At 43.7% G+C, this 15,781-nt stretch overlaps 1 protein-coding gene across 1 annotated transcript in view; it reads left to right on the forward strand.

Moving 5' to 3' along the window:
- Positions 1–302: 302 nt before the first annotated feature.
- Positions 303–15,781, forward strand: part of LOC140194762 (alpha-2,8-sialyltransferase 8E-like) — a 91,681-nt gene continuing 76,202 nt past the window's right edge. The window contains exons 1-2 of the mRNA XM_072252033.1: positions 303–424; positions 4,265–4,354. Coding sequence (XP_072108134.1) covers positions 330–424; positions 4,265–4,354 — 185 coding nt within the window. The 5' untranslated portion in view covers positions 303–329. The remainder of the gene's footprint in view (positions 425–4,264; positions 4,355–15,781) is intronic.

A 15,781-nucleotide genomic window follows, 5' to 3' on the forward strand; every position in this document is an offset into this window, starting at 1 on the left:
GGGGAACCAGAACATGAGAACCGATTATATTAAGTTTTTAGAGCAAACAAACCTGTTGGAAGAACTCAGCGAATCGAGCAGCCTCTGGGGGAGGGTTTCGGGTCAAGGTTCTGCTTCAACTCTTCCCATCATTCACCCTTCCCCAAATGCAGCTGGAGCTGCTGAGCTGTCCAGCAGGTTGTGTGTTGCTACACTCTCCTCTCTGGCTGTTTATTGTTAAAACACGCAATAAGTGGGCGGAACCACTGGGTGAACCGACCGCTATAACGAAAGTAGAGTCACACTGGAAGTGAGACTGTCGAGTTTCTCTGATCGTTGCGGGATCAGCCATGAACTCAAAATCAGGGTATTTCCTTCTTGTAGTTTCTTCCGTTTGCTCCTGCTTCGTCTTTTGGATGGGAAGAGAACAGACAAATAAGTTCAGGTACGGAAAAATGATTTGCAAGTAATTTGACATATTTTCCAAAACGTGGGAGAATAATTTTTCAGAGAAGTCCGTTGATAGTATCGATAATTAAATTGGTACATGGAAATATACTGAAGTTATCTCAACAAATGAAATTTGGTCTGACCACTTTACAACGGTATTGAACTTTTTTGTGAACAAATTGTTTCAATTAGTTTTAGTCAGTTTTTTTTAATTTCTAAAGCATCCTTGTAAAATTTAAATGTGAAACATTGGCCAACTAGTTGTGCAACGGGAAAGGATCAGTTGAACTGCAGTCCATAGGTTTCTTTACAAGTTCGTCGAATTCACCAGCGATAAACATCAAATATATTCTTAGGAAATCAGGGATATAGAACAACTGTAGAATGATCTTGAGGTTAAAAGATCAACCGTATTTTTGTCAATGGCGGAGCAGGCACAGCAGGTTCACATAGCCTCTGTTTCCTGCGTTTAGTTGTGGCGCTTAGTGTGATATCACACTTTCATCCTTGCTGCCGCTCTTCGACCTCAAAGAAACTTGACATATACTTACATTACTGGAGGAGGCATTTCATTCATACAAATATGCTGTTCCGATTGTCTGCTTGTGGTCTTTGGAGAAACCCATTGCACAGTCAGTCTCTATATTGCCATATAACCCTCTTATAACTGTTACAAATCCCATGAAAGCATTTTGTTTTCAGACCACTTAAAATATTCTACCCATAAATGATGGGGTGAATGATCACTGAGTTATTGTGGGACAAATGCATTTTCTTGAAGGCTACGGACTAGGACATCTCCTTCGATGCTACAGTTCAGCTGAAAATAAAATCCTGAAATTTCTTTACAGGTGCTTTATTTTGTAATATAAATTAAGTATAAATTATGTTCATTTAATTTTATGTTACGTTATCTTTGTCATGTTTGTAATGTACTATACTGCTGTTGCAAATAGCTAATTTCTTTTTTGGTATGTACTATTAATAGGTACGTAAGTGTAACAACTTAAATGTTGCACTTTATAGAAATATTAGGGCAGATATGCAAAAGTTTAATCAAAGATTTAGGTTTTAATGTGAATGTTAACAAAGAAAGGGAGAACCAGAAATGAAGATTAAGGAAGGTTGTTTCTATATTTTGAAATTAATAAAAAGATTGAAAAAGAAAGAAAGAAAGAAAGGAAGGAATTCAGAAATTGGAGCATGGGCAGTTGAGGATGTGACAATTAGTGGAGAAATCAAATGCAGAATGTTTAAGATAACAGAATTGGAGATCCCAATTATCTTTGAGAGTTGGAGCAGTGTGGGAGATTATAGAGATATAAAAGGATTTTAAGACAAGGTTCGAATTATACAGTTGAAGTCTTATTTATGCAAAAGCTAAGGTGTAGTTAGCTTTTAACTACCCATGAGTAGTTGGTGAAAGGTGCATGATGTGTTGCATAAGAGTGACCATAATATGGTGGAATTCTTCATTAAGATGGAGAGTGACATAGTTAATTCAGAAACAAAGATCCTGAACTTAAAGAAGGGTAACTTTCAAGGTATGAGACGTGAATTAGGTAAGATAGACTGGCAAATGACTCTTAAAGGGTTGACGGTGGATATGCAATGGCAAGCATTTAGAGATTGCATGGATGAACTACAACAATTGCTCATCCCAGTTTGGCAAAAGAATAAATCAAGGAAGGTAGTGCACCCATGGCTGACAAGGGAAATTAGGGATAGTATCAATTCCAAAGAAGAAGCATACAAATTAGCCAGAAAAAGTGGCTCACCTGAGGACTGGGAGAAATTCAGAGTTCAGCAGAGGAGGACAAAGGGGAAAAAAGATTATGAGAGAAAACTGGCAGGAAACATAAAAACTGACTGTAAAAGCTTTTATAGATATGTGAAAAGAAAAAGATTGGTTAAGACAAATGTAGGTCCCCTACAGACAGAAACAGGTGAATTGATTATGGGGAGCAAGGACATGGCAGACCAATTGAATAATTACTTTGGTTCTGTCTTCACTAAGGAGGACATAAATAATCTTCCAGAAATAGTAGGGGACAGAGGGTCCAGTGAGATGGAGGAACTGAGCGAAATACATGTTAGTAGGGAAGTGGTGTTAGGTAAATTGAAGGGATTAAAGGCAGATAAATCCCCAGGGCCTGATGATCTGCATCCCAGAGTGCCCAAGAAATAGTGGATGCATTAGTGATAATTTTTCAAAACTCTTTAGATTTTGGACTATTTCCTGAGGATTGGAGGGTGGCTAATGTAACCCCACTTTTTAAAAAAGGAGGGAGAAAGAAACCGGGGAATTATAAACCAGTTAGCCTAACATCGGTGGTGGGGAAACTGCTAGAGTCAGTTATCAAAGATGTGATAACAGCACATTTGGAAAACGGTGAAATCATTGGACAAAGTCAGCATGGATTTGTGAACGGAAAATCATGTCTGACGAATCTCATAGAATTTTTTGAGGATGTAACTGGTAGAGTGGATAGGGGAGAACCAGTGGATGTGGTATATTTGGATTGTCAAAAGGCTTTTGACAAGGTCCCACACAGGAGATTAGTGTGCAAACTTAAAGCACACGGTATTGGGGGTAAGGTATTGATGTGGGTAGAGAATTGGTTGGCAGACAGGAAGCAAAGAGTGGGAATAAATGGGACCTTTTCAGAATGGCAGGCGGTGACTAGTGGGGTACCGCAAGGCTCAGTGCTGGGACCCCAGTTGTTTACAATATATATTAATGACTTGGATAAGGGAATTAAATGCAGCATCTCCAAGTTTGCGGATGACACAAAGCTGGGCGGCAGTGTTAGCTGTGAGGAGGATGCTAAGAGGATGCAGGGTGACTTGGATAGGTTAGGTGAGTAGGCAAATTCGTGGCAGATGCAATTTAATGTGGATAAATGTGAGGTTATCCACTTTGGTGGCAAAAACAGGAAAACAGATTATTATCTGAATGGTGGCCGATTAGGAAAGGGGGAGGTGCAACGAGACCTGGGTGTCATTATACACCAGTCATTGAAAGTAGGCATGCAGGTACAGCAGGCGGTGAAAAAGGCGAATGGTATGCTGGCATTTATAGCAAGAGGATTCGTGTACAGGAGTAGGGAGGTACTACTGCAGTTGTACAATGCCTTGGTAAGACCACACCTGGAGTATTATGTGCAGTTTTGGTCCCCTAATCTGAGGAAAGACATCCTTGCCATAGAGGGAGTACAAAGAAGGTTCACCAGATTGATTCCTGGGATGGCAGGACTTTCATATGATGAATGACCGGATGAACTAGGCTTATACTCTCAGGAATTTAGAAGATTGAGGGGGGATCTTATTGAAACGTATAAAATCCTAAAGGGATTAGACAGGCTAGATGCAGGAAGATTGTTCCCAATATTGGGGAAGTCCAGAACGAGGGGTCACAGTTTGAGGATAAAGGGGAAGCCTTTTAGGACCGAGATTAGGAAAAACTTCTTCACACAGAGAGTGGTGAATCTGTGCACTTCTCTGCCACAGGAAACAGCTGAGGCCAGTTCATTGGCTATATTTAAGAGGAAGTTAGAAATGACCCTTGTGGCAAAAGGGATCAGCGGGTATGGAGAGAAGGCTGGTACAGGATTCTGAGTTGGATGATCAGCCATGATCATACTGAATGGTGGTGCAGGCTTGAAGGGCCGAATGGCCTACTCCTGCACCTATTTTCTATGTTTCTATGTGAGATTGGATTATTGCTGCCTTGTTTCGGTTAAGAAGAATAACAGTTCTACTACACTAAGTTTTTTGGTTTTGAACTCCTTTCTCATACTTTTCATGAAGCCAATTTTTAATATTTTTATTATAGAATCAAGAAACAGATATGGACTGATCAAAAGGAAATGAATTCACCAGAATGTGTGGAAATAGCCAAAATCCTCACACTTAAACCCAAAAGGTAACAAAACTTTCAATTCTGAGTTCCACATCTCTGATTATATAAACTAAACCATTATATTGAAATAAGATGGATTGCAATGGACAAATAAAATTGGATCATTTAAAGATGTGTTCCTAACTTTAACAGTGGGGTGGAAACCTCCATGGAAAGAGTGCAGAGGAGTTCTGATTCATAATTCTAGATTGATATCAAAAGTGATACTCAGACGAATGGATGTCTTTATGCCCTTTCCCATCAATTGTTTTCTAGGATCTCTAAACCCTCTTCTGCTACATGGGCATAATTATCTCATTGATACCCTGTTATGGAAGAAAAGCAATAATGTACCCAATAGAATGGATTAGAAATAAATATCAGTTTTGGTACGAAAATAAAATTTTGACTGCTTACCGGGGAACCTCTCAGTTTCTTGAGTCCCTCATCTTCTTTCAATGCATTCTGATAAATTTTCAAATGACTTGTGGTACAATTTGATATCATGTAAAAAATGTTTTAAATTGAATTAAATAATAGAACAAGTTAAATTACCACAACAGTTGTAAACAAAGGTGATTAAGGATGGAGTTGTAGTCAATAAACAATGTAGGTGCCATTACTTCTGCAGAGATGAGTGATAGTGTTTGCCATAAACATGCTTTAGTGGTCAGTGATTTGTCTTATGCCAAAGTTGACCAGGAAGTTGGAGTTGATGTGTGCCATGATCAGCCTGTCGAAGTACTTCATGACGGTGGATGTCAGAGCCACTAGGCACAGTGAATAAGGCACAATACCTTTTTTTTTCAAAGGTATTAGGATGATATAAGAAATAATATTCTGTGTGTAAGAAATGATATTAAATCATTGGAAAGAGATGACATAGGATTGGAAGGTGTAGCGCCTCTATGGGTTGAGTTAAGAAATGGCAAGTGTATGGCAGTTATATACAGGCCTCCAAACAGCAGCCGGGATGTGGATTACAAATTACAGCAGGAGATAGAAAAGACATGTCAGAAAGTCAATGTCATGATAATCATTGGGAATTTTAACATGAAAGTGAATTGGGAAAACCAAGCCAGTACTGGACCTCAAGAGAGAATTTGTGGAATGTCTAAGGGATGGCTTTTTAGAACAGTTTATTGTTGAGCCCACCAGGGGTTCGGCTGTGCTGGATTGGGTGTTGTGCAATGATCCAGAGGTGACAAGAGAGCTTAAGGTTAAGGAACCCTCAGGCAACAGTGATCACAATATGATCGAGTTCACATTGAAATTTGGGAGGGAAAAAATAAAATCCAATGTGTCAGTCTTTCAGTGGAATAAAGGAAATTACAGTGGCATGAGAGGGGCACTGCCTGATGTTGACTCGAAAAGGACATTTGCACAAAAGGTAGCAGAGTAGCAATGGCTGGAGTTTCTGCGAAAAATGAGAGAAGTACAAGACAGATATATTCCAAATAAGAAGAAAATTTCAAAGGGAAGAAGGACACTACTGTGATTGACAATTGAAGTCAGAGCCGAAGTAAAGGTAAAAGAGAGGGCATACAAGGAAGCCAAAGCTACTGGGAAGATAGACAACTGGGAGGCTTTTAAGGAAACTTGCAGAAGGAAACTAAGGTGGTCATTATGAAGGAAAAGATGAATTATGAGAGGAAGCTGACGACTAATATCAAAGAAGATACTAGAAATTTTTTTTAAGTATCTAAAGGGTAAAAGAGAGTCGAAGGTAGATGTAGGACCAATACAAAATGATGCTGGAGATATTGTAATGAGAGATGCAGAGATGGCAGAGGAACTGAATGCGTATTTTGCATCAGTCTTCACAGTGGAAGATGTCTGCAGTATACTGGACATTCAAGTGTGTTAGGGAAGTGAAGTTTGTGCAGTGAAAATTATGACTGAAGCTGATAAGGAAGCTTAATGATCTGAGGGTGGATAAATTTCCTAGACCCTCGGGTTTTGAAGGAAGTAACTGGAGAGATAGCGGAGGTATTAACAATGATCTTTCAAGAATTGATAGATTCTGGCATTGTACCGGATGACTGGAAAATCTGCTTTTTAAGAAGGGTGGGAGGCAGCAGAAAGGAAACTATAGACCTGTTGGCCTGACATTAGTGATTGGGAAGTTGTTGGAATCGATTGTTAGGAATGAGATTACGGTGTACCTGGAGGCACATGATAAGATCGGCCAAAGCCAGCATGGCTTCCTGAAAGGAAAATCCTGCCTGACAAACCATTGCAATTCTTTGAGGAAATTACAAACGGGGTAGACAAAGGTGATGCAGTAGACATGGTGTACTTGGATTACCAGAAAGCCCTTGACAAGGTGCTGCACATGAGGCTGCTTAGCCAGGTAAGAGCCCAAGGTATTATTGTGAATTTACTAGCATGGGTGGAGCATTGGCTGGTCAGCAGAAAACAGAGTGGGAATAAAGGGATCTTATTCTGGCTGACTGCCAGTTACCAGTGGAGTTCCACAGGGGTCGGTGTTAGGACTGTTGATTTTTACGATGTATATCAATGGTTTGGACTATGGTATTAATGGATTTGTGGCTAAATTTGCCGATGATACAAAGATAAGTGGAGGAGTAGGTAGTTTTGAGGAAACAGAGCCTGTAGAGTGACTTGGATAGTTCAGGGGAATGGGCAAAGAAGTGGCAAATGAAATACTATGTTGGAAAGTGTATGGTCATGCACTTTGGGGGAAGAAATTAACAGGCAGACTATTATTGGAGAGAATTGAAAATGCTGAGATGCAAAGAGACTTGGGAGTCCTTGTACGGGATACCCTAAAGGTTAACCTCCAGGTTGAGTCGGTGGTGAAGAAGGAGAATGCAATGTTGGCATTCATCTCTAGAGGTATAGAATATAAGAGCAGGGATGTGATGTTGAGGCTCTATAAGGCGCTCACGAGACTATACTTGGAGTATTGTGTGCAGTTTGGGGCTCCTTATTTTAGAAAGGATATACTGACATTGGAGAGGGTTCAGAGAAGATTCACAAAAATGATTCTAGGAATGAAAGGGTTATCATAGGAGGAACATCTGACAGGTCTGGGGCTGTATTCCCTGGAGTTCAGGAGAATGAGGGGGGGATCTCATAGAAATATTCTGAATGTTAAAAGGCCTGAACAGATTAGATATGGCAAAGTTCTTTTCCATGGTAGGGGATTCTAGGACTTCGGGATTGAAGGACGTCCTTTTAGAACTGAGATGCAGAAAAATCTCAGTTAGCGTCATAAGGGGGCAGCTGGGAGCGGACCCAAATGCAAGACAGACATTGAAGTACTCGGAACAGGACTAGAGTAGGGACGGGACTGGATGCAGACTAGGAGCTGGGACAAGAACACAGACTTGGGCTAGGACTTGACTAGGAAAGCGGGCCCTGGACGAGGATCTAGGAACTTGGAACCTGGACAAGGACTCCGAGCCAGAGACTGGACAAAGACCCGAAACCTGGGTCTTGACTCGGCCTCGGACCTAGGCGAAGACATGACGTGGCTGCAAGACTGGGTGTGGCTTGGGTTCCTCAAGGTGAGGACATAACGAGGCTTGGGTTCGGACTCTGAGCCAGAGACTGGACAAGGATCCAGAATCTGGGTCTTGACTCGGGCTTCGGAACTAGGCGAAGACCTGATGTGGCCTGATGAGGAAACGAACCTCGGAACACAAAGCCGGAACGCAGGGCCTTGGCCGAGGGAGAGACCGGAACGCAGGGACAGGAAAACAGAGACCCCTCCTTGGGAACAGGACGTAGGGCCGGGACTCATACACAAAATGCTGAACACGACAAGACAGTTCCCAACACTAGGTAGCTGTAAACAGCCAGACCTACCTAGCAAAGGTGTGGACACAGAGAAACAGTTCCCAACACTAGGCAGCAGCAAACAGCCAGACCTGCCTAGTGAACGGTGAATACAGAGACAGTTCAAAACAACGATAGACAGTTCCTTGTCTTGCTCCGGCGGTTGAACTTGACAGCTGTACAGGCAAGGGTTCAGGCAGGGCTCCAGGAGGAAGGAGAAGGGAAGGGAACAGTCCAGTAATTGAAGCTGAACCCAGGAGCTATTTATGTAGCAGCCCAAAATCAGAACCATGTGCTTCAATTAAGACACACAACAGGACAAGGGAAAACTGGAAAACCTGGAATACGGATCGATGGACGAGACCATGAATATTTAGTCAGAAGGTGGTAAATCTATGAAATTCATTGCCACGTGCGGCAGTGGAGGCCAAGTCATTGGGTGCATTTAAGGCAGAGATAGATAGGTTCTTGATTAGCCAGGGCATCAAAGGATACGGGGTGAAAGCAAGGGTGTGGGGATGACTGGAAGAGTTGGATTAGCCTATGATTGAATGGCGGAGCAGACTCGATAGACTAAATGGCTCCAACAATTCTAGTTTAAATTCTCCCCAATAGCCTTAGCAAACCTTCCTGCCAGGATATTGGTCCCCCTCATGTTGAAATGCAACCTATCCTTTTTGTACAGGTCACGGCTGCCCCAAAAGAGGTTCCAATGATGCAGAAATCTGTATCCCTACTCCCTGCTCAAATCCCTCACCATGCATTTATCCTCCACCTCACGCTATTCCTATACTCACCGTCATGTGGCACAGGCAGCAATCCTGAGATTACTACCTTTGAGGTCCTGCTTCTCAGCTTCTTTCCTAACACCCTGTAGTCTGTTTTCAGGACCACCTACCTCTTCGAAGAAGGAGTCTGAGAGTCTGAGTGGGGGTGCCGAGAAAGACATTTTTGAAATTTTCGTTATTTTTTTTCTCCAACGGCGTTCTGAGAGGTGGGACTGCACAGGCGTGTGACGTCGGGCTGTGCAGCGCGGCAGATTTAAAAGGAACAGAGCCTCATAGAGCGGGCAGCGGAGTTTGCGGGCTGCAGAGTGAGCCGGGAGCAGAGTGAAGACTTAAGGGCTTCGGCTCAACGGGCTTAGGCGGAAACAGGCGAGGCGAGGGAGGTTTGGCATTCATTTTCATTTTCTGTTGTTATTTGAGGAGAGGGGCAGTATGAGTGTGAGGGCAGTTTGTTGTTCTCGGTGCCGGATGTGGGAGGCCCTGGAGTCTACAAGCCTCCCGGACGTCTACATCTGCGCCAAGTGCATCGAGATGCAGCTCCTTAGGGACCGCGTTACGGAACTGGAGCTGCAGCTCGATGACCTTCGTCTGGTCAGGGAGAGTGAGGAGGTGATAGAGAGGAGCTGCAGGCAGGTGGTCACGCCGGGGCCACAGGAGGCAGACAAGTGGGTCACGGTTAGGAGGGGGAAGGGGAAAGGTCAGGTAATAAGGAGTACCCCGGTGGCTGTGCCCCTTAACAACAGGTACTCCTGTTTGAGTACTGTTGGGGGGGACAGCTTACCCGGGAGAAGCGACAGTGGCCGTGCCTCCGGCGCAGAGACCGGCCCTGTAGCTCAGAAGGGTAGGGCAAGGAAGAGGAGGGCAGTTGTGATAGGGGACTCGATAGTAAGGGGGTCAGATAGGCGATTCTGTGGACGCAGTCCAGAGACCGGGATGGTAGTTTGCCTCCCTGGTGCCAGGGTCCAGGATATTTCTGATCGTGTCCAAGATATCCTGAAGTGGGAGGGTGAGGAGCCAGAGGTCGTGGTACATATAGGTACCAATGACATAGGTAGGAAGAGGGATGAGGTCCTGAAAGGAGAATATAGGGAGCTAGGAAGGGAGTTGAGAAAAAGGACCGCAAAGGTAGTAATCTCGGGATTACTGCCTGTGCCACGCGACAGTGAGAGTAGGAATGCGATGAGGTGGAGGATAAATGCGTGGCTGAGGGATTGGAGCAGGGGGCAGGGATTCAAGTTTTTGGATCATTGGGACCTCTTTTGGCGCAGGCGTGACCTGTACAAAAAGGACGGGTTACACTTGAATCCTAGGGGGACCAATATCCTGGCAGGGAGATTAGCGGGGGCTACTGAGGTGACTTTAAACTAGAATGGTTGGGGGGTGGGAATCAAATTAAAGAGGCTAGGCGTGAGGAGGTTAGTTCACTACAGGGGGATGGGAACCAGTGCAGAGAGGCAGAGGGGTGTAAAGTGAGGGTAGAAACAAAAAGTACTATGGAGAAAAGTAAAAGTGGCAGGCCGACAAATCCAGGGCAAGCATTAAAAAGGGCCACTTTTCAGCATAATTGTATAAGGGCTAAGAGAGTTGTAAAAGAGCGCCTGAAGGCTTTGTGTGTCAATGCAAGGAGCATTCGTAATAAGGTGGATGAATTGAAAGTGCAGATTGTTATTAATGATTATGATATAGTTGGGATCACAGAGACATGGCTCCAGGGTGACCAGGGATGGGAGCTCAACGTTCAGGGATATTCAATATTCAGGAGGGATAGACATGAAGGAAGGGGAGGTGGGGTGGTGTTGCTGGTTAAAGAAGAGATTAACGCAGTAGAAAGGAAGGACATAAACCGGGAAGATGTGGAATCGATATGGGTAGAGCTGCGTAACACTAAGGGGCAGAAGACGCTGGTGGGAGTTGTGTACAGGCCACCTAACAGTAGTAGTGAGGTCGGAGATGGCATTAAACAGGAAATTAGAAATGCGTGCAATAGAGGAACAGCAGTTATAATGGGTGACTTCAATCTACATGTAGATTGGGTGAACCAAATTGGTAAAGGTGCTGAGGAAGAGGATTTCTTGGAATGTATGCGGGATGGTTTTTTGAACCAACATGTCGAGGAACCGACTAGAGAGCAGGCTATTCTGGACTGGGTTTTGAGCAATGAGGAAGGGTTAATTAGCAATCTTGTCGTGAGAGGCCCCTTGGGTAAGAGTGACTATAATATGGTGGAATTCTTCATTAAGATGGAGAGTGACATAGTTAATTCAGAAACAAAGGTTCTGAACTTAAAGAGGGGTAACTTTGAAGGTATGAGACGTGAATTAGCTAAGATAGACTGGCAAATGACACTTAAAGGATTGACGGTGGATATGCAATGGCAAGCATTTAAAGGTTGCATGGATGAACTGCAACAAATGTTCATCCCTGTTTGGCAAAAGAATAAATCAAGGAAGGTAGTGCACCCGTGGCTGACAAGAAAAATTAGGGATAGTATCAATTCCAAAGAAGCAGCATACAAATTAGCCAGAGAAAGTGGCTCACCTGAGGACTGGGAGAAATTCAGAGTTCAGCAGAGGAGGACAAAGGGCTTAATTAGGAAGGGGAAAAAAGATTATGAGAGGAAACTGGCAGGCAATATAAAAACGGACTGTAAAGGCTTTTATAGATATGTAAAAAGGAAAAGACTGGTAAAGACAAATGTAGGTCCCCTGCAGACAGAAACAGGTGAGTTGATTATGGGGAGCAAGGACATGGCAGACCAATTGAATAATTACTTTGGTTCTGTCTTCACTAAGGAGGACATAAATAATCTTCCAGAAATAGTAGGGGACAGAGGGTCCAGTGAGATGGAGGAACTGAGCGAAATACATGTTAGTAGGGAAGTGGTGTTAGGTAAATTGAAGGGATTGAAGGCAGATAAATCCCCAGGGCCAGATGGTCTGCATCCCAGGGTGCTTAAGGAAGTAGCCCAAGAAATAGTGGATGCATTAGTGATAATTTTTCAAAACTCGTTAGATTCTGGACTAGTTCCTGAGCATTGGAGGGTGGCAAATGTAACTCCACTTTTTAAAAAAGGAGGGAGAGAGAAACCGGGGAATTATAGACCGGTTAGCCTAACGTCGGTGGTGGGGAAACTGCTGGAGTCAGTTATCAAGGATGTGATAACAGCGCATTTGGAAAGTGGTGAAATGATCGGACAAAGTCAGCATGGATTTGTGAAAGGAAAATCATGTCTGACGAACTTCATAGAATTTTTTGAGGATGTAACTAGTAGAGTTGATAGGGGAGAACCAGTGGATGTGGTATATTTGGATTTTCAGAAGGCTTTTGACAAGGTCCCACACAGGAGATTAGTGTGCAAACTTAAAGCACACAGTATTGGGGGTAAGGTATTGGTGTGGGTGGAGAGTTGGTTAGTAGACAGGAAGCAAAGAGTGGGAATAAATGGGACCTTTTCAGAATGGCAGGCGGTGACTAGTGGGGTACCGCAAGGCTCAGTGCTGGGACCCCAGTTGTTTACAATGTATATTAATGACTTGGATGAGGGAATTAAATGCAGCATCTCCAAGTTTGCAGATGACAGGAAGCTGGGTGGCAGTGTTAGCTGTGAGGAGGATGCTAAGAGGATGCAGGGTGACTTGGATAGGTTGGGTGAGTGGGCAAATTCATGGCAGATGCAATTTAATGTGGATAAATGTGAAGTTATCCACTTTGGTGGCAAAAATAGGAAAACAGATTATTATCTGAATGGTGGCCGATTAGGAAAAGGGGAGGTGCAGTGTGACCTGGGTGTCATTACACACCAGTCATTGAAAGTGGGCATGCAGGTACAGCAGGCGGTGAAAAAGGCGAATGGTATGCTGGCATTTATAGCAAGAGGATTTGAGTACAGGAGCAGGGAGGTACTACTGCAGTTGTACAAGGCCTTGGTGAGACCGCACCTGGAGTATTGTGTGCAGTTTTGGTCCCCTAATCTGAGGAAAGACATCCTTGCCATAGAGGGAGTACAGAGAAGGTTTACCAGATTGATTCCTGGGATGGCAGGACTTTCATATGATGAAAGACTGGATGAACTGGGCTTGTACTCGTTGGAATTTAGAAGATTGAGGGGGGATCTGATTGAAACGTATAAGATCCTAAAGGGATTGGACAGGCTAGATGCAGGAAGATTGTTCCCGATGTTGGGGAAGTCCAGAACGAGGGGTCACAGTTTGAGGATAGAGGGGAAGCCTTTTAGGACTGAGATTAGGGAAAATCTTCTTCACACAGAGAGTGGTGAATCTGTGGAATTCTCTGCCACAGGAAACAGTTGAGGCCAGTTCATTGGCTATATTTAAGAGGGAGTTAGATATGGCCCTTGTGGCTACGGGGGTCAGTGGGTATGGAGGGAAGGCTGGGGCGGTGTTCTGAGTTGGATGATCAGCCATGATCATAATAAATGACGGTGCAGGCTCGAAGGGCCGAATGGCCTACTCCTGCACCTATTTTCTATGTTTCTATGTTTCCTACCTATGTCACTGGTACCAATATGTACCACAACCTCTGGCTGTTCAGCTTCCTTCTTCAGGATATCGTGGCCACAATCAGAAGCATCCCAGACCCTGGCATCTGAGAGGCAAACTATCATCTGTGCTTCTTTCCTGCATCCTCAGAATCACCTGTCTGCCACCTAACTATAGAGTCCCCTATCAGTGCTACCATCCTCTTCCTTTCCCTACCCTTCTGAGCCACAGGGCCAGACCGTATGCCAGAGATGCAGCCACTGTTGCTTTGCCTAGGTAGGTTGGCCCCTCCGACAGTACTCAAACAGGAATACTTATTGTTAAGGGGGACAGCCATTGGGGTACTCTCTAGTATCTGACTCTTGCCCTTTCCTCTCCTGACTGTTACCCACTTATCTGTCCCCCGAGGCTCCTAGTGTGACTACTTGCCTATAGCTCCTCCCTATCACCTCCACACTTTCCCTGACCAGACAAAGGTTATCACGCCGCATCTCCAGTTCACTAACCAAATCCTTAAGGATCTGTAGCTCGACACACCTGTGCAGATGTGGCCGTCCGGGAGGCTGGGAGGCTCAGAGCCTCCTGGACATCCCACATCTGACCCCCAGTACAGAACACTGGCCTCACAGACATACTTCCTGTTTCTTTTCTTCACAAGTAACTTACCTCACCTCGCTGCGTTATTGCCGAAGCCCCATTGAGCCAAAGCCCTCTACTCTGACTCCCTCTACTCTATAAAGCTGTCTTCCTTTTGCATTCCTCCCGCCGGTCTAACTCGTGACGTACACACGCCAGCGCAGTCATGCCTCGATCAAAACTTTTTCTTTTCTCAGCATACCATCACCTTCTATTCTAATATCACTTTGTGGTTCAAATTCAAATTTCATAGCAATATTTGCGTTCGATATTTACTCATTGAATCATTCTAATACAAGCTACTTGGATGTATTCCTTAACAATCTCCTTAACTGTAGTGTATTCACCAGCAGGACTGGACGAAGGGTTTTGGCCCGAAACGTTGACTGTACTCTTTTCCATAGATGCTGCTTGGCCTAAGTTCCTCCAGCATTTTGTGTGTGCTGCTAGGCAGGCTTCACTTTCTTGCTTCTTCTTTCCTCTTTGGTGGGCTGCCACGCAACTGGCCTCTTACAGTACTGTCTCTAGCAACTGTTGTACCCATCCCATCGATTTCAGGTTCTGACAAATTTAATGCTAACAACTCCTCTAATACTCTCATGTCCCTTCTCATCCTGAGTTTATAAGGGGTGGAACCTTTTGAAGATGCCACTGTATTCCTTATTATCATTAAGGCAAAACTACCTGCCATGTTGCTGCGCCATTTTTGCAATCGTATTTTGTAGTTGTCACAAAAAACTGTGGGTCAATTCTTTAAGAAAAATAACATATATACATGTATGTATGTATGTATGTATGGTAGTTTCCTGATTATGTAGTCCATGTTCCTGCCTCTTTTCCACAAGGCCCCATCATCCGCAAACAGTGACCTACCTATATCCACTGGTACCTTTGTGAAGACATCATTGATCATAATGATGAAAAGTAACAGGCTAATCACACTACCTTGAGGTGTGCCATTTTCCACTATGTACTGTTTTGATAATTCTGATCCAATCTGAACTCGAATTTTTCTACCAAACAAAAAATCCTTAATCCAATTAAAAACTCTCCCACCAACCCCCATCTTGTGCAGTTTAATTAATAATCCTTCCTTCCACATCATATCATAGGCTTTTTCAATGTCAAAGAACACTGCCACTACTGACTCTCTATTTGCCTGGGCCTTCCTTATTTCAGTCTCTAACATTATCACCGAGTCCATGGAATTCCTTCCCTTTCTAAAACCACTCTTGAGAACTTGCCAGCATTCCCCTTTTCTCAAGCTCATATGATAACCTTTCTGTTATCATCCTTTCCATTATCTTACATATACTTGATGTTAATGCAATTGGTCTGTAGCTAGTGGGTTTTGACAGATCCTTGCCAGGCTTCCTTATTGGAATTACTACTTCTTCTTCTTTCCATGTACTTGGTAATCTTCCCTCCTCCCACACTCTGTTATAAAAATGCAGCAACTTCCTTCTCCTAGATTTTTTAACATCACAGAGCATATCAGATCTTTCCCTGGGGAGGTTGGTCTTGATCTCTTTATTGCTCTCACCATTTCTGCTAATGTAAATGGATCATCAATTATATCATCTGTTCCTTCCCTCCTGCTTAACACACCTGGGTGTTGGCTCATTATTCTTTCCCTTCTTCTTCTCCCTTCTTCAGACAAATTTTCTGAACTTTGTATCAATACAAATGACTTGGCCATGACCTCAGCCTTATCCCTACTGGAGACT

This window comes from Mobula birostris, chromosome 3, assembly GCF_030028105.1.
Source record: "Mobula birostris isolate sMobBir1 chromosome 3, sMobBir1.hap1, whole genome shotgun sequence".
In the NCBI taxonomy this organism is placed as follows: Eukaryota; Metazoa; Chordata; class Chondrichthyes; order Myliobatiformes; family Myliobatidae; genus Mobula; species Mobula birostris.